The sequence below is a fragment of the Thamnophis sirtalis genome, unplaced genomic scaffold (assembly GCF_051295495.1).
Source record: "Thamnophis sirtalis isolate CommonGarterSnake01/CBP01778 unplaced genomic scaffold, rThaSir2_p1.2 scaffold_13, whole genome shotgun sequence".
NCBI lineage: Eukaryota > Metazoa > Chordata > Lepidosauria > Squamata > Natricidae > Thamnophis > Thamnophis sirtalis.
The window spans coordinates 37492639-37511310 of record NW_028261393.1 but is presented as its reverse complement, the minus strand read 5'-3'; the positions used below and the strand labels follow the sequence as shown (position 1 = coordinate 37511310).

The following is an 18672-nucleotide window of genomic DNA, read 5'->3' as shown; positions in this document are numbered from 1 at the left end:
GTGGTGCTTTGAACGTAAAACACTTTTTAATCTTTTTAGGGTAAAACATCAGAGGCCCTCGCGAAGCTAATTTCACTACAAGCAACAGAAGCAACGATTGTTACTTTAGGTCCAGATAACATCCTCGTGAGGTATTTCCAGTTCTCTGGTGGCTTTTTAATGAAATATTTATATGCTGCAGTGCTTCGTCCCCTGATATTTCCTTGGAGTCTTTACTTCCATATTGTACCAGGTAACATTCGGCCTATGCAGTTCAGTGTCAATTATAAATCTTTGTAAATGAGACAAGAGTAGCAATCTGACATGAATTTGCATATATAAGCTACCCAAAACATAATTTCAGCTGGGGATTTCTTTACATTACTCCAACCTCCTGCAGATGAAGATTTTGGACAGGAGTTTAAAAGAAAAGGGCATTCTGTTGTGCAGGATTTAACAATCTGAACTGCTACGTAGCTTCCATCGTTGAGTCTTGAATGTTCTGGCTTCTTCTGCAGCGAAGAGCAAGTGGACGTTGAACTAGTTCAGCGGGGTGACATCGTGAAGGTGGTTCCAGGTGGCAAGTTTCCCGTGGATGGCCGAGTGATTGAAGGACACTCGATGGTAGATGAATCGCTCATCACAGGCAAGCCGGAATGGGATTTCTTTTTTCTTTTAGAAAGTTTTTTATTTTTCTCTTTCAAATTCATTCACAAATATATACTCTTATAATTACTTTTAACATTTATCTATTCATCGTTAATTGTTATTGTTATTTTCTTACAAATGAGTACAGTTTGGGTCACTTTTTTGCCACCCCATGCCTCCATCTTATTTTGCAACAACCTTGCTCCTTCTCTCTTCTCAACCTCCCTTCTCTGTCTTCTTCTTTTTTCTTCTCCTTCCTCCTGTCTTCTTCCCTTCTCTTTCCCGCTCTCCCCCTCTCTTCTTTTCCTCCTTACTCTCTCTCCTACTCTTTTTTTAAAAAAACTTTTTATTTTGTTTATGCAAACTTCACATCTTTGCAACACATTACACTTTTTTTTACATATCTGTTGTGATTCTTTTATCTGTACCCTGTTTTCCCCAAAATAAGACCTCCCCTGATAATAAGCCCAATGGGACTTTTGAGTGCATGTGCAAAAATAAGCCCTCCCCTGAAAATAAGCCCTCCCTGAAAATATTGCAACACAGCAGCAGCTATGAGGTGACCACGCTCACTGCCTCCTGCACCTCAAAAATAACAAGACCTCCCTGAAAATAAGGCCAAATGCTTATTTCAAGGGTCAAAAGAAAATAAGACCCTGTCTAATTTTCAGGAAAACACGGTACATATAAGTCTTGTATAGCTATAACTATATATGTGTGCATTTATATTATTTCATACATCTTTTTTCTTCATTCTATATATAACATTCTATATATTCCATGTATAACAAACTTTATTACATTTGAATTGTTTTGCATCCATTTCCTATTATTTATTTGCTACAGTCTATTTTGTATTTCTATCTTTTAATCATTTTCTGGTTTTGTAGTTGTTTTTTTAATTTGCTGATCTTTCTTTCTTTTTTGCTTTCCTGCTCCCCCCCCCCTTTCCTCTAGCCAATTATATCATAAATCCCATATGGAGTAATAGTCAGATTCTTCTTTCTCTTTTAATTCTTTCATGAGCCTACCCATCTCTGCACATTCCAATATTTCCCTCTCCTACTCTTAATTCTGCCCCCCTTACTTCCTCTGGTTTTACCCTTTTTTCCTTTCCCTCCTCATCCTTCTTCCTTTCCATTGTTGCCCTCAGAATGGGTTTTCATGGGCCCTAGACTCCATGCTGGGGGGAGGGAAATTGTCAAAGAGCAGCTTCTATTTTGTTTTGTTTCTGATCTATGTAGGTGAAGCAATGCCTGTGATGAAAAAACCTGGAAGTTCAGTCATAGCAGGTTCGATTAATCAGAATGGATCCCTGTTGATCTCGGCAACCCATGTTGGGTCTGACACTACCCTCTGCCAGATCGTAAAGCTTGTGGAAGAAGCTCAAACATCAAAGGTAATTAGACCAACACATTTAGGTTTCTCTCCTGTCCGATGGCCTTGATTGTAGACAGCAAGTTGGTAGCTTAAAGTTAGTTGCAGTCGTATACTACTATATTATAATATAATCATCACATTATCATTAGAATTGCTAAAAACTACGAGAAGGCAATAATAGAATTGTAAACCACAAAAGCAGAAATATTTGCTGATACAGAAAGCTGTAAAAGTATATTGTTATGTTGTTTGTGTTTTTAATCCATTTTGTATTTGTTTTTTCTTGTTCTTTTTTAACTTGAAAATGTTTAATAAAATCTATTTTTAAAATAAAATAAAATAAAGTTAGCTGCAGTATATGGTTATGTAATATGCCAAACTGGTCTATGCAGTGAGATTTCAGCAAAATTCTGTTTCTCCTTTTTTTTGGGCCGTGCCAATAATTATAGCATCAGCAAAGTATGAGTTAAATACCTTTTCCCACTAAAAATCATGTATACTATTTATTACAAATCTGCAGGCTAAAACCAAATCAGCTCAGCCTCAAAAAAGACTTCTAGAATTAATGTTGCTTCTTTTTCTCTCCTTCCCTTGCTTTAGGCACCAATTCAGCAGTTTGCTGATAAACTGAGCGGCTATTTTGTTCCTTTCATTGTTGGCGTTTCTGTGATTACACTTTTTGCATGGATTGTGATTGGCTTTGTTAATTTTCAACTGGTAGAAACCTATTTTCTTGTAAGTTTCTTTCCTTTTGTTTTTAATTTTTGTAAAGAAATCACCTGCAAAATCTGATTAACCAAAAGGTTTCCTTTCTTGACTATTGTTCATATTCCCTATATTAGGTACGATAAATAGAAAAAAAAAGGAAATACAATTCAGATGCATTGCTTCATCGAGTGGTCTTTTTAAAATGTTGCTTTGCCTGCATTACATTTACATTTTTCCTGATTTTTTCCCAATATTTAAATGGGATTTATGATTCTATTCTAAATGCTAATAATTGCTAATAAAGATCCCTGAAAATGTGACTGGAAGATGCCATGCTTAAAAGGCATCTTTCTCAAGAAGAAAATGATCCGTGCTTGCACAAAGGAATTCTTATTTTATAGATCTCAGAGTGGGAAAGGCCCATTTTGACCATCAGTTGATCACCAGCTTAATGAAGAATAAATTATGTACAAAGGCAGTGCAACTTCACACTTTCTGTAATATTTTTTAATGTTGGATCACAACGTTAATTGTATTCATTGTGATTAATGAAATGCTTAGTATTGTACCCTCCTTTATGCAGTCATTGGAAGTTACAGCAGGAGGTTGAAATGTATTCCTTGAATGTTTCTCTTTGCTGACATTTGACTCTAGCTGGATAGTTTAGTGCCTCTTCCACATTGGTCCTGAAAGTCTATTGGAATTGTCCTCTGCCACATCTTATACTGGATATAATCAAAGCGGAGTTATTTTGAGTTTGTTTCCCACACTTTCCTCTTTCTGTGTTGCTGTTACTTCTCCCTTTACTGTTTCATAACCTTTTACCTCCTTCCCACGGCAAGAACTGCACTCTTTCGCACATACACAGATGATATCCAAAACCAAGATGAGTAGATTTACACTTCACACAAATCTGTGGTCAATTGAATAAATTACAGTTATGGCTGGGTTAATGCAAAATGATAAACTATACACCCTATTTTATATGCCGCAACTGATGAGTTTCCTTATTGTATTAATTTGAAACCAAAGAAACCATGTTTAGGGCAGCGCATGACCTCATCAAACTGTGACTTCCTTTAAAACAAGTGTCCATTCAGTCCTCTCTCTCTGTGTGCCAACAGGGCTATAATAAGAGCATTTCCAAAGCAGAGGTCGTGATCCGCTTTGCTTTTCAAGCCTCCATCACCGTGCTGTGTATCGCCTGCCCTTGTTCCTTGGGATTAGCCACTCCAACCGCTGTGATGGTGGGAACTGGCGTAGGAGCACAAAACGGCATCTTGATCAAAGGCGGAGAACCGCTGGAGATGGCACACAAGGTAGAAAATGGAATGCCCTTTTTGGTTGAGTGGCAGAGGCAAAAAGATCTCATATCTTACCTTTGTCGAAGAATGCTATGAATCCCCCCCCCTTCCAAACTATTTGCTGTTGTTTACAACTCTAAAGTTCTATGGACATATGGGTGTTTTGCAGGTTAAAGTTGTGATGTTTGATAAAACAGGAACCATCACCCATGGAACTCCAGTGGTGATGCAGATGAAGATGCTAGTGGAGAGTAACCGGATACCCCGCATGAAAGTCTTGGCACTGATGGGAACCGCGGAGAGCCACAGTGAGCACCCTTTAGGAGCAGCAATCACAAAGTACTGCAAACAGGTAGAAGAGCAGACCGCAGAACATAGACTCAGAGGGCTGGAAGGGAACTTGGAGGTCTTCTTGTTCAACCCCCTGCTCAAGGCAGGAGACCTGATATCATCTGGGTCAAATGGTTGCCCAGTCTGTTTTTGAAAACCTCCAGTGATGGAACACTCACAATTCTGGGAATCATGTATTCTATTGATTAATTGTTCTCACTGTCAGAAAAATGTCTCCTTAGTTCTAGGTTGGCTCTCTCTGTAATGATCTTCCACCCATTCCTTCTTGTCCTGCCCTCTGGCCCTTTGGAGAATTGGTCACCCTCTTCTTCTCTGTCAGAAGCCCCTCAAGTACTGGAAGACAATTATCCTGTCCCACCTAATCCTTCCCTTTGATATGCTACACACCATATTTTTCAGAGTATAAGACGCACCTTCCCCCCCCCCCCCAAAAAAGAGGGTTAAATTCTGGTTGTGTCTTATACACAGGATGCAGCATTTTTTGCCTCAAAATGGACATGCAGAGGGTTTGGAAGGCCTGCAAAGTGCTCCTGGGGGCTCCGGAGGGAAAAAACAAATGAAAAACAGGCCTTTTTTGCCCATTTTTGCCCTCCAGCCCCCAGGAGCACTTTGCAGGCCTCTCAAACTCTCTGCAAGCCCTGTTTTTCACAAAAAATGAGGGGTGTAGAGGGCTTGGGAGGTCTGCAGAGTGCAAAAACATTTGTTTTTTAATTTATCTCTTCAAAATCTTGGTGCGTTTTATACTCTGAAAAATACAGTACCTACCTAGGTCCTCAACCATTTGTCATATGATTTAGTCTTCCGATCCTTTATCGCCTTTATTGCTCTTCTCTGCACACTTTGTAGGGTCTCCGTGTCTTTTTTGTATCACTGTGACCAGAACTATATACAATATTCAAGTGTAGCCTCACTTGTGCATTATAAAGTGGCATTGTCACTTCTTGTGATCTTGATGTAATCCCTGTGTTGCAGCTCAAGATTGCATTGGGGTTGTTGTTTTTTTTGGTAGTTGCAGAAACTTGCTGGCTCATACTGAAGTGCTGGTTCACTAAGGCACCTAGATCTCTTTCACAGTTGCTACTATTGAGCCAGTTACCACCTATTTTGTACCTGCGCATTTATGCAGGACCTTGTGTTTCTCAACGCTGAAGTCAACCATTGCTATCGTTGTGTTTTCTGCACAAGTCAGCTAACTGATTAGCAAAGATGGGCTTCATCCCACTCTGAGTTCCTCGAGCCCGTTGGCAAAATCAGGATTTCAAAAAGAGTGTCAAAGAGGGGAGAAGTCTGATCTCTGCAGAGATGAGTGTCATGGGCCCATCAAGCCTGGTTCGGAGGAGGAGGAGGAGTTGGAACTGGGAGGTATTTGATGGGGATATCTCTCTTGGCATATTTGGAAAAGCCAGGGCTGAGGATAGTGCCATCCCAGGCCCCACAGGCATTGGGGGAACTGGTCAACCAGATGGAGAGCTGCCTGCCCTCACAGACCCAGGGAGGATTGGCTGCTGATTGGCAGTGGTGTTGAGAGGCTGCACATCCCCTCTGAGGCAAGCCCAGAGAAGGGCTGCAAGGCTAGTGGGAAGGTGGTCGCCCCACCCCTCCTCACAAGGAACACCTGGAGTGGAGGCACCTAAGGAGAAGCCGAATTAACTTTGGGCAGGCACAAGTGTTTTGTGTGGCTTACACTAATTGTTCATTTGATGCTGATTTCAGGCTCTTAACAGTATCATTTTTCCCAACATGGAAGGTGAGAAAGGAATAATAATCAGTGGGCTTGGTTATTTTAGTGAGCTTCTCTGACATACCTTTGATCTTTGCACCTGGGAGACAATCCTTGATATAGATTGTCCGGTCTACAAATTGCTGATTCTATTACTCTGAGAAGGAAGAAGTCACCAATCGGTCCCACCTTCTTTTTTCTCTTTGGTGGACTGGGGGGGGGGGGGGGGCTCTTTGTCTTTGTGACGATCTGAGCCACTTTTCTTCTATTAGGGAGCACTTGATGAAGCCCCGACTGCAGCTGTCTGTCTTTTCTTCCAGGGGAGGAGATGAAATTGTTCAACTCCAGTGGTGGGGACAGTCTTCCTGGGTTGTTGGTTTTTTTGTCCTCTGAGTGACATGCCACCATTGGTCTTTCTTTAGGGTTTCATTTTTCCTTGTTGTTTCTTCTTTGCTGCCTTTATTTTGAATACAGACTTGCCAAAGAATTCCTCATTCTCACGGATGAGACTCAGAGTGGTTAGACTTGCTCCTAAATCAGTGGTCCCCCAACCTTTGTGGCTTGGCAGTCTGGCTGGGGAGTGGTGGTAGAGAGGAGAACTGGGCCGCACAAACAACAGACTGCACATGTGCAAGTGCCTACCAGCTCACACTCACACAAGTTGAGCTGTGCACGCTGCAGCCAGCCACTTGCATGGCCTAATTCGGCCTGGAGGTGGGGGACCCCTTCTCTAAACCTTCCTCTATCTCCTTTAGCAATCCAACAAGTTTGCACTTGGCACGGATCTTTTAAGATGTTAGAAATTGTCATCACCAACATGCCCTGTTGAACAGTTCCCATCACCTCTTGCTGGCATAGCACTTTTGTACTCCTGAAAGTATGGGTGCTGAGATCTAGTACATTGCAGATAACTGCTAAGATAAGTCAGAGTGGATACTTCACCATTACACAGAAACATTGCCAGTGTCCTGTTCAGGGGAATTGCAGATTTGAACTCTGTCCTCTATTCTTCCATCTAGGAGGGGCAAATGAATTCAGACCCTATTCAGATGTGTTAGGACTGGGAGATCTTTTCTCATTCTTAGTCTAACTCACTCCACAGGAGCGATAATAGTATGCAGGAAATAAAATGAGATTTAAATATGCTACTTTTGCTCCTTAGAAAAAAGATGGGTTCAAATATAAGTAAATGGGCAGATCTGTATTGCTAGTAAAGTATTCAGATACGTGGGGCACATAATTCAAAATAGCCTGCATATAATCCCTCTTGGAGGTCTTCATTCCTCACATCCTCCAGATTTGGGAAGGCTGCTTATTGCTTCAAACACCACTGTATTTTATTCCCACATTGGAGCCGTAGTGGTGCAGTGGTTAGAATGCAGTATTGCAGGCTAATTCTGCGGCCGTTTGAGCCTCACCAGCTCAAGGTTGACTCCGCCTTTCCTATCCTTCCAAGGTCGGTAAAAAGAGAACCGAGATTGTTGGGGGCAATTTGCTGACTCTGCTTAGAGATGGCCGTGAAGCACTGTATCTAAGTGCTATTGCTAGTGCTATTGGAGTCTCGATTTGGAACTCTTTTTTGAGATGATGGTCCTGTTTCTGCCCAAGTGAATTTGTTGTGTGATCCTTTTGTTTCTCTAGGAATTGGATGCAGATACCCTTGGGACGTGCACTGATTTCCAGGTGGTGCCCGGCTGTGGTATTAGCTGTAAAGTTACCAATATTGAAGCCTTACTCCGTAGCAAAAGTGAAACTGTGGAAGAGACCAATGTCAGGAACGCTGCTCTAGTGAACATGGATGAGAAGACTGATCCCCTCATGCAGCCAGCTTTGATCATCAATGAGCAGGTGCCAGGTGAGTTCACATGTGACATGTGTGTCTGGTAAATGGGAGCTTGTGTTCCTGGCAAGGGTTTGGCTTCTGGAGAGAGGAGGGGATTTCCGTTTTCTGGATTGGCGTGTTATCGTGCCTTGTAAGACAACTGCGTGGTAAATGCTTCCTCATTCATTCTGTGTTAATTCACAGCCAAACACAACCATGTGAATAAAATGTTCCTTCGTTGCCCCAGCAGGAAGCCGCCAAGTGGGCAGGGATTTACATTGCTACAGAGAATCTGCCTTCCAGTTGGCACAAGTTACATTATGATGCTCATTAAATAGCCTGCTTTATGTCATTAGGGTACAAGAGTTTGTAAATAAAGTCTGGGATCTTCTACTTTTTTTTTTTTTTTTTGCAAAAAAAATTTTATTAAACAAACAGCACACACAAAAAATCATCATCTTACATTACATCTTGTAAAAAGTGCGACAGTTGGTTACAATTAGCTTCCGTGCATCTCTTCCACAGTCATTACTTATATTCATATCAGATGTCAAAGATTCTTAATGAGTCTTACTATCAACATAGCATAGTTCTCATTTGACTGAAGTTGTTTTAGTGTCCTTTTGCCTAAAATAATCAATAGTTAAAAACACAACCACCTGATGGCATTTCATTAATTATTACAAAATCATCCAATAGCCTTAAGCCTTTATAACATATTCTAAATAAAGATTAGTTGACAAAGTTTCTAAGCCTTTTTTTTCCAAGCCACTGTTTACAATTTGTGTCCCGGTTCCTTTTGTTATGGTAGCACACACGCACGCACACACACACACACACACACACACACAAAGACACACAGACATATAATTAACTGTATCACTTATCCTTATCATTCCATTATTAGTTGTTATAATTAATATTGGTTAACCGAAGATCCTTTACTGTTTATATCCATTTTCTTCTCATCGAACCAACACATATGCATACCTTATTGTCCTTATCGATTATTTATTTAACTTTTTTTTTTGAAGGGGGAGGGGGAGTTGACAGTCCAATTTGACCCAAAAAGCAAAGGATGATTGGGCAGGATTATCTTGTAGCTTCCTCTGGATCTTACTGACCCACATGGGATGTTCTGCAAATGGAATCTGGTCTGGATGCACTTCCTTTGGGTTTCAAGGAAGCTGCTGTTTTCCAATTCTCTTGTAGAGGAAGATTACTCCTAGGCAGAACTGAAAGTAAGGAGTGATTGGCCCTGTGGCAAAGTCTTAGATTGCATTAACAGAAGGACAGCATCAAGATCACCAGAAGTGATAGCCCCCTAAGGCCACACCTGGCACACTGCCAATTCTGGTTACCACAATGCAAAAAGGATTCTGAGACCCGAGAAAGAGTGCAGAGAAGAGCAACAAAGAGGATAAGGGGTCTGGAGCAGTGGTGGGTTGCAGGCAGTATGCTCTGGAATGGGCATACCGGAGCTTGCCCGGAGCACCGGATACCGTTCCAATACAGTGCTCTGGAGAGCCTGCCCGCCTGCCCGAGCTCCTTACTAGTCTTTTAAGTCTTCGGCACTTCCATGCACGTGCATGGCGGTTACAGCACCTGCACCATGCTCCGCTGAGTAGCTGGAGCATCATGGAGGCTTGCGGAGGTGCTAAGATGCATGCGTGCGCTGTGCACATCCATGTGGATGCTGCCGGGCCTGTTCCAACCGTACCAGTTGGAACGGGATCTGGAATTCACCACTGGTCTGGAGGCTAAACTATATGATAAATTGCTAAGGAGACTAGGTATGTTTTGCCTAATGAACAGGAGTCTGAGAGATAATTTATCCTCCAAAGCATCTGTGGACATAACGAAAAACAGTGGCTGGAAGCTGGAGAGTGGCTGGAGAGATCCAACATGGAACTGAAGAGAATCTCCCTAACAATGAGAACCGTTAGTCCAGGGGTTGGCAACTTTAAACACTCAAAGAGCCGCAAAGGTCCTAATCGGAAGCCACCCATTCAATTCTAGAGCTGGCCCGAAGTCCCGTTACCCCACCATAGAGTCTCCTCCAAGCATGGCGTACTTTTTCCTTTTATCGACTGGCAATAGAGAGCCACAGCAGAGGGATGAAAGAGCCACATGCGGCTCCAGAGCCGCAGGTTGCTGACCTCTGCCATTGCTGTGGTTTTCAAAAAAAATATTGGACAACCATTAGTCCAGGATGGAATAAGGCCTGGGTTCCTTCCAGCCCTATGATTCTAAATCCCCGTGGCCCGACAAAACGGCGCTCGTCAAAATAGCGGCGACAAATAAGCGCCGACAAGTATGCGTCATCATTAGCGCTCCCACATTACCATGTCGATATCAGCGCGACGACAAAAGTGCGAAGGAAGAAAGGTTTTTGTATTTTGAATGTTTTGAAACAGTGAAATGTAAATAAAAATTAGGGTTAGGGTTAGGGTTAGGTTTAGGGGTTAGGGTTAGGTTTAGGTTTAGAGTTAGGTTTAGGGGTTAGGGTTAGGGTTAGGTTTAGGGGTTTGGTTTAGGGTTCGGTTTAGGATCGCATTTTGCTGATCGCTTGGGAAGGCATGGATTTGCCCTCCGCACTTATGTCGGCGCGGTAGGGTTGCATTTCGTTTAGCGCTTCCGACGGCGTGGATTAGCCCTTCGCGCTTATGTCGGCGCGGATAAGGGCTTCGCGGTATTGTCGGTGAACCCTAAATCCCACCCATATCTTTGAATAATATTCATTAGTCTGAAACGGTGCAACATAGTTCCAATTTTTGGCTACCCTTGACTAACGACTGTTCTTAGTGTTAAATTGTTCCTCTCTTTTTTGGATAATGGAAGTTTTCCCTTCAGACACATGGATGTCGCACAAATACTCTGTTCTCATTGGAAACCGAGAGTGGATGTCTAGGAACGGCCTTCTTCTCAAAAGTGACATTGACGAAACCATGATGGAGCACGAGCGCCGAGGCCGCACAGCAGTTCTTATAGCTGTGGATGGTAGGTTTGAGGACTGGGATATTCAGCCTTTTAGTTTGAAAAGGCTGAAAGGGGTGCAGGGAAAAAGGACATATAACCGGAAGTATTGAAACAATTGGCAGGGTATAAATGTTGATCGATGGGAGGAAAATTATTGACAAAGATGCACCTCAGAAAAGTTCTAAATAATGAATAAAACTCCAGAATATTTCTGAATGGCTATTTAGGAGTATTTATTGCATTTACAATAAACATAAATGCTCAATCATTTGGCTGTCTAAACTTTGTTAACCATTGTCATTGACTATTTATTTCTTAAATAATGCAAATATATATACTATCAAATAGTCTTGCCTTCAAATATTCAACAGAGTTGTTTCAATATGAGATGGACAGCTAATAAATAAGTAAATTAATTCTTACTAAACTCTTTTAGAAATAAAATATTCTCTTTGTTTCATTGGAATATTTCAATCATTGGCCTAAATTGAATGCCACAATAAACCAGGGTTAAGCCCAGCTTGGATGAACACTATTTTCTTAAACAAATGTAGGTTTATTCTCTGTGAAGGTGTGTCATCATTTTTTCCCCTCTCTTAATCCTAACCACATATTTGACTTTAAGTAATCTTGTCTCCTGGAAATCCTTCATATCATTCATATAAATGCAACAAGATATATTTTTAAAATTTATGATCTTCCAATGCACCATTGTTGCTACTTTGTCACGCCGTTGTTTGTTGTCAGTCTGTGTGATCTTCTTGTAGCAACTAAACAAGTGGTCCACTATTATTACTCCTTAAACTTGTAGGCTGCCTGATTGTCAAAAATTGTGGGCAGCTCACAACAATCAACACATTTTTTTTTTTATCTTGTAAAACATGACTAAGTCAGTTCCCAGTTTAGGAAGGGACATAATGGAAAAGTGTGTCTTTTCTGGAGGCATCCATGCCTTCATGGGAACCTGTTTGTCTCCTAGGGGAGTTGTGTGGCCTGGTAGCCATTGCTGACACCGTGAAGCCCGAAGCGGATCTTGCTGTGCGGACTCTGAAGGGGATGGGTTTGGAGGTGGTCCTGATAACGGGGGACAATGGCAAAACTGCCAGGTCGATTGCTTCTCAGGTAAGCTGCTGGATTCTTGAGGCTTCCCTGGGTGCCTCCAAGGCTTTACCATGCAGTCGGCTTATGTCGTATTTTCATTTGTCATATCTTGCCTTCCCTCACTGGTGACTGGAGAGATGCCTTGGGAAGACCAGAGTCTCTTGGGAGGGGGCCTTGTCTCACCCTGATTCCGGAGCCTGGTGTTGCCCCCAATAGCCTCCTTCCTTTGGAGGTTTCAGCTTTCTCTCTTTTGCTTTTAGGTTGGCATCACAAAAGTATTTGCTGAAGTGCTCCCCTCCCACAAAGTTGCCAAAGTGAGGCAGCTGCAGGAAGAAGGGAAGCGGGTGGCTATGGTGGGCGATGGCATCAATGATTCCCCAGCCCTGGCCATGGCTGATGTTGGCATTGCCATTGGCACAGGCACAGACGTGGCTATAGAAGCAGCTGACGTGGTTTTGATCAGGGTAAGTTGTGTGGTGGAGGGGAAGACTCTGCCAAAGTCTGAGCCTGCATCGATTTGTGCATTTCCTTTCTGGAATGGAGAGGAAAAGCTAGGAGGGAATCCAAGGGGCTGTAACTCAAGCTCTACTCGGTGGGAGGAGCCCTATTGAAGGAGCCCAGTAGGACTCCTTCAGGGAAGGGGCGTCGCGGTCTCTGGGCCACTCGTTCCACTCTTAAATTGCTCCTACTGCCGCTTTTCTTCATTTGAATGAAAAACATACTGTTTTGGTGTCCAGGAACCCTATTTTGATGAAAGGCCCAGTGGGTAGAGAAGTGGTACAAAGTGAGCAGGCCAGAGCCAGGATTTTTAAAGATGAGCTGTGGTGGTGCAGTGGTTAGAATGCAGTACTGCAGGCTACTTCTGCTGACTGACTGCAATTTGGCAGTTCAAATCTCAAGGTTGACTCAGCCTTCCTCAGTGTGTAAAATGAGGACCCAGATTGTTGGGGGCAACAGGCTGCCTCTGTAAACCGCTCAGAGAGGGCTGTGAAGTGGTATACACCATATTTTTCGGATTATAAGACGCATCAAGATTTCAAAGAGAAAAATAAGAAAAATAAGTTTTTGTCCTCCCTGACCCACAGGTGCACTCTACAGACTTCAGCAGGGCTGGGGGAAGGGGAAAATGCCCCTGTTTTTTGCCCGTTTTTCACCAAAACGGGGGCATTTTCCCTTCCCCCAGCCTGCTGAAGCCTGCAGAGTGCTTCTGGGAGGTGGGGGAAGGCAAAAACACCTCAGTTTTGGGCAAATGGGCAAAAAATGGGATGCGGGAGCGGAGCTTCGGGAGGCCAAAAATGTTCAGTATATAATACGCACCAAAATTTCCACACTCTTATACTCTGAAAACGGTGCATCTTATACTCTGAAAAATATGGTACATCTAAATGCTATTGCTATTGCTATTATTTTCTATTTCCTTTTCTGGTAGAATGCTTATTTATTCTTTGAGGCCTAGTCTATATAGCCTTAGGGATCCCTTTTGTGTGTTTCTTCTCCAGATGAGAGTCAGAAGCTCAGCAGTTGAGTGGAAAGTAGATGAAAGGAAAAGGGAGGCAAAGCAGACCTCAGGGTTACAGGTTGTCCAGCCTGCCCCCTACATTTTTTTATTATATGTGCACTTTCTAAAATGGTCCAATGGTGTTGAGTTAGCTGAGGTCCAGAAAGAGATGCAGCTTTGTTAAGTTACCAGGAATCTAAAGTGTTGATTGATAGAATAAATCCTGTTAAGTAATTTCTGAATCAACGTATTTTGCAGAATGATTTGCTGGATGTGGTGGCAAGCATAGATTTATCACGGAAAACTGTTAAAAGGATACGAATCAACTTCATCTTTGCTCTCATATACAATCTTATTGGTATTCCTGTCGCTGCAGGTATGTAACATTTCTTGGTGCTGAACCAAGTGCTTGGTGTCCTCCGTAAAAGGTCTCTAAATTTATAGAGAGAGAGCTAAGAAGTAAAACAAAAAGCTGCAGGAAATTATACCTGAGAAAAGAAGCATTAAGAGGACATCAAATTCCGGACTGTCCTCTCATTTTGCTTCAGTCGGTTTAGGGAGAGAAAGGAGGAATTTTGAGTTTAGTCAAAATAAAATAAATTTGGAGGGCTAAGAAATTTCTTCTGTGCAAGTGGCTTCCTAAATCCCCTCTTTTCACTTTGGGTTCTAGTTTCTCCTCCCCCCACTTCCAGTGACAGAAAATAGTTGTGAAAATGCTTCACGCTTTGTGTATTTGAGTTTCGGTGCTCCCCTGAACTCTGGCATGCTTGGTCCTAGGTGTCTTCCTGCCGATTGGCTTGGTTCTGCAGCCTTGGATGGGCTCTGCAGCGATGGCAGCCTCCTCTGTGTCCGTTGTGTTGTCTTCTCTGCTGCTAAAACTGTGAGTAGCTCTGCAGGCAGGAGTGGGGGAGCACTGCCAGGTGCCTTGTGTAGGAGAGGGCAAAGGGTTCCTTTTGGGGGGATCTCCGTGAGCGAAAAGCCATCCAAGGCAAGGAAGGCTTGCAATAATGTCAGCTTAAACAAAAGGTTTAGTAAATGATCTGCTTAAAGCAGGTACTGTGTTTTCCTGAAAACAAGATAGAGTCTTATTTTCTTTTGACCCCCAAAATAAGTGCTTGGCCTTATTTTCGTGTAGCTCTTATTATTTTTGAGGTGCAGGAGGTGACGAGCGTGGTCACCTCATGGCTGCTGCTGTGTTGCAATATTTTCAGGGGAGGGGTTATATTAGCACATGCGCTGAAAAGCCTAATTGGGCTTATTATCTGGGGAGGTCTTATTTTGGGGAAAATGGGGTAGGAAAATGTTTTGAGGCTACAAAAGCGATAGGCAGAGAAGAAGAGTTTCTTGTGTGGAAGTAGTTTTGTGGAAGAGTTGTGCTCTTCACACTTGACACAAAGTGTGCCCCTAGTGCACCCTTCTGCCCCAATTGTAAAAGGTGCCAGAAAGGTCAGCTTCACCCATGGAGCTCTCAGGGCTGTAAGGTCTGGGCAGTGCCTGCTCGAGTTGTCAAGAACCACACACCAATCTCGGCTCTGTTCCCCTTTAGTTATAAGAAGCCTACCTGTGAGAAGTACGAGCGCCACGCCCGCACCCAGGTGAGGTGCAAGAGCACCTCAGAAATCAGTGTCCATATTGGGATCGATGACGTTGGGCCAGGGTCTCCGAAACTGAGCCTCATGGACCGAATTATTCACTACAGCCAAGCCTCCATCAGCTCCCTCTTCTCCGACAAGCACTCCCTCAACAACATGGCCCTGAGCGAGCCGGACAAGCACTCGCTTCTGGTGGGGGACTCCCAGGAGGAAGACGACACGACCGTCTGAAGAGGCTGAGCAGGGCCGAGGGCTCGGCTGTTCAGGCATCTCTTGTGCTTGACCTGCTCAGCTGAAGTGGGGCAGGAACTCTGGATTTTCTTCCCCCCCCAGGGAGATCAGAGTCTTCTACACTGTTTTGCCCCTCTGAGCAGCCGCAATGGGACAAAAGATTCCAGAAGGAAGCAGAACCCGGAGCTACAGTACTGAGTTGCTTTTCAAGTTGCTTTTTGGGGGGAAGAAGCCAAAATAAGGATACCTCCCAGCTACCAGCAGACAGTTTCTAGGTCTTGTTTCCCCCCCCCCCCCCATTTGCCAAAGAAGCGTGCCTTACTTCTACATCGGAGCAGAGGCATTCTCAGGACAGGTCACGGCTGGAACTGGGAGAGAGAGAAAGCAGAGCGGTCCTTCTGTTCGATGTCTTGCCTCTTGGCCAACCACAGACTGTATCCTCCTCCTTCTCCTCCTCCTCCTCCTCCTCCTCCTCCTCCTCCTCCTCCTCCTCCTCCTCCTCCTCCTCCTCCTCCTCCTCCTCCTCCTCCTCCTCCTCCTCCTCCTCCTCCTCCTCCTCCTCCCGAGGCTGTTGAGAGCCAGTCAGGTCAGGCTGGTACCTTCTGGGCCTCAGCAGGACTCCACCTTGTCTGTCCCACCCTCATTTGTGGCTTGTGAGGAATGCAGGAACAGACTCTTGTGGTGAGCTTGCCCTTCCTTCCCCTGCCTGATTTGCAGGAATCAAAGCCGTGCCATCCCTCCCTGCTCCCTCAAGTTTCTTCCCTTCTTGTTTTGTGTGTGGATCCAGCCAAACCAGCTCTTCTTTCTTCCTCCGATGGTCACCCAGTACCCTTAAAGACCTGAGATTGCCAGTGGCCTCCCTGTTGTTCTCAACTGTTTGTATCATGTGAAGAATAATGTCTCAGGTTTGCCTGGCTGAGAGACTTCAGAGGCTGGGGCCTCCCCCCCCCCCTCCACCCTGTAAGATCAGTCTTCCTCCAACACTGACTTCAAAAGACAAGCTTTGACTTGATGGTGAGCAGCTGTAGGGAGAACAGAATTGGCCTTGTTGCTTTTATAATTTTGAATTAGTGAGAATTGCGAGAATTAGCCCTGAGAGATCAGTGGCGTCTTTTTTACCTGATGATGATGAACTTGTCTTCATTTAAAACGGTGAGATACACCTGTCAAGATCAAAGTTCATGAAAAAGATTGTTTACTTAATTTTCAGTTTGGTTTAAGTCATACAATTTAGGTATTTTAATCCCCCTTATAAAACCCTTTGGAATACCCGGCTAAAGAAACACAGCCACAGCTTTTAAAAATCCTTTCTCTTCTTTTAGTCCTTCAGGAGTGGCCTTCGGAAGAGAGAGGGCCCAGAAAGCAGCAGCGATTGTGCTGACAATACAAAAAGAAAGAACTGCAAAATTCTTTGTAGATGAGTGAAAATCCACTTCCAGGGGTGTCTTGCACTACTTATTTATCTTTCCTGGGAGTTGCACACAAAAAACATCCCCAATGGCCCATTGCATCCACTAAGGACTCCAAGAGAGAGGAAAAGTAAAATTGTGCCCAAGGAGCAGTGATGGGTTGCAGGCAGTATGCCCCGGTACGGGCATACGGGAGACCTCCCGGAACACTGGGTACCATCCCGGTACGGTGCTCCAGAGGGCCCACCCACCTGCCCAAGCTCCTTACCTGTCCTTTAAAGCCTTTGACGCTTCCGCGCAGGGCACGTACAGCACCTACGCAATGCTCTGACGAGCAGCTGAAGCGACACAGAGGCTTTGGAAGCATCGCTGGCAGCTACATTGCATGCGCTCGCCCCATGCGCGCACACTGCTCATATCCTTGTGCACAACACCAGGCCCGTTCCAACTGTACCAGTTGGAACGGGATCCAGAAGCCTCCACTGCCAAGGAGAATTAAACATTTCCTCCTGAGGTGTCTTCCCCCCCCCCCTTCCTGAGCCTGCTGGGAGCGAGTTTTTGTTCTCCAGGCCCTGATTCTGCTCTTAGCTGATCAGGTTGTTAGGAAACGGGGCTCATGCCTGGCTTATCCCCCTGACCAAGATGGCCCTTTTCAGATGGTTGTGGATTGTGGTTCACAATATCCACAGCTTTTCTCCTGGCCAAACCAGTTTTGGGGCCCTGGCTGGCCCAGGCTCTGGGGGAAGAGCAGCATTGGTGCTTTTGACATGGAGCAAAGTAAGTTTGGGCTTTTTAAAGGTGTATTAAAAATTCTGCTCACAGAGCAGGGCATGACTTCTTATATATTAATGTAAGTATATGCCTCACTTAGTCAGGTGAATAGCATTGTATAGTATGAAAACTGAAAATTCACATGGTGAATTGAATTCCATAGTTTCAGGAGGAAGTCATCCCTTCCCCCCCCCCCCAACTCTCTCTTCTCATCCAATTCTCTGCCATCTTGGCATGCCTTGGTAAGATTTTTAGAGTCTTTATCTTGATATGTTTGTGAATAAGGTTTTATACTTGACTTTGTTTCAAAGAACCAAAAGTTGCTTCTTTGCTTTCAATGTGCAATGCTTATCGAAAATGTAAAGTTGCTGTTTTTGTTAAAAAAAGGTTCCTTTCCTGCCTCAAGCAAACTTGTTTATCAGGCGTCTTAGATTATCAGAGATCAGCCAAACAGCTTCAAAAGCAGATTTTAGAACAAGCTATGCATTTCGTTTAAATGTATTTATTTTTGTTACTTGCTTCTGGTCGTTCCATGTATCTGAAACATGTTTTTCTGATGTATTTAAATTATTAGACAAAGCGTATATGCAGACATATATGCAAGTCAGGATTTTCCCCATGTCATTCCGTCCCATTTTCTCTCTGGCGTTTAAATTCAAAAGTCCCTTTCCCTTCCCAGCTGATGTCCCCTTCTTTTAAGATACTGTGCACCTATCTCTCCCTTTGGTGCCCACCTGTATGCATTTCAGGCAAGAACCCTTTTTTTTAAAAAAATGTTGAAAAAGTGCTTCAGAGAGGTCAGGATTAGTGATGGTGCTTTTAATGTCTGTCAGCCTCTTAGATCTTCCAAGCCAGCCTCAATCCTCTTAATATGCACCGAATTTGCTTCCCATCCTTCCTGGTTCCTGACATCGTCATCTGGCATCATCTAGCAGCCTGGCTGGTTATAATGCAAGTTGCAATCCAAGCATTTTTGCAGGCCCCCAAGTCACAAAAGGAGAGGGGGAATGCTTCCAGAGCAGACTTTCACTCCAGAAATATACAAATAGTTCTCAACTCAACAGCCATCGTTCAAACCAGAATTTTGGTCCTAAGTAATTACGGTTGTAAATTGAGGCACCCAGGCAACCTAACCCACTTTTTCAATTGTTTTTACAGCGGTGATTGAGGCAATCATGT

At 43.8% G+C, this 18672-nt stretch overlaps 1 protein-coding gene across 2 annotated transcripts in view; it reads left to right on the top strand.

Moving 5' to 3' along the window:
* ATP7A (ATPase copper transporting alpha) overlaps positions 1–15786 on the top strand; it is a 43669-nt gene extending 27883 nt beyond the window's left edge. The window contains exons 12-24 of one of the 2 annotated variants that reach the window (XM_014068058.2): positions 40–131; positions 498–625; positions 1872–2026; positions 2608–2742; positions 3840–4034; positions 4189–4371; positions 7732–7945; positions 10766–10912; positions 11871–12013; positions 12253–12456; positions 13749–13866; positions 14268–14370; positions 15037–15786. In XM_014068058.2, the coding sequence (XP_013923533.2) occupies positions 40–131; positions 498–625; positions 1872–2026; positions 2608–2742; positions 3840–4034; positions 4189–4371; positions 7732–7945; positions 10766–10912; positions 11871–12013; positions 12253–12456; positions 13749–13866; positions 14268–14370; positions 15037–15313 (2094 nt within the window). In that variant the 3' untranslated portion in view covers positions 15314–15786. Of the gene's footprint in view, positions 1–39; positions 132–497; positions 626–1871; positions 2027–2607; positions 2743–3839; positions 4035–4188; positions 4372–7731; positions 7946–10753; positions 10913–11870; positions 12014–12252; positions 12457–13748; positions 13867–14267; positions 14371–15036 lie in introns of both variants that reach the window. The other variant, XM_014068059.2, reaches the window with a different exon arrangement.
* Positions 15787–18672: the final 2886 nt, after the last annotated feature.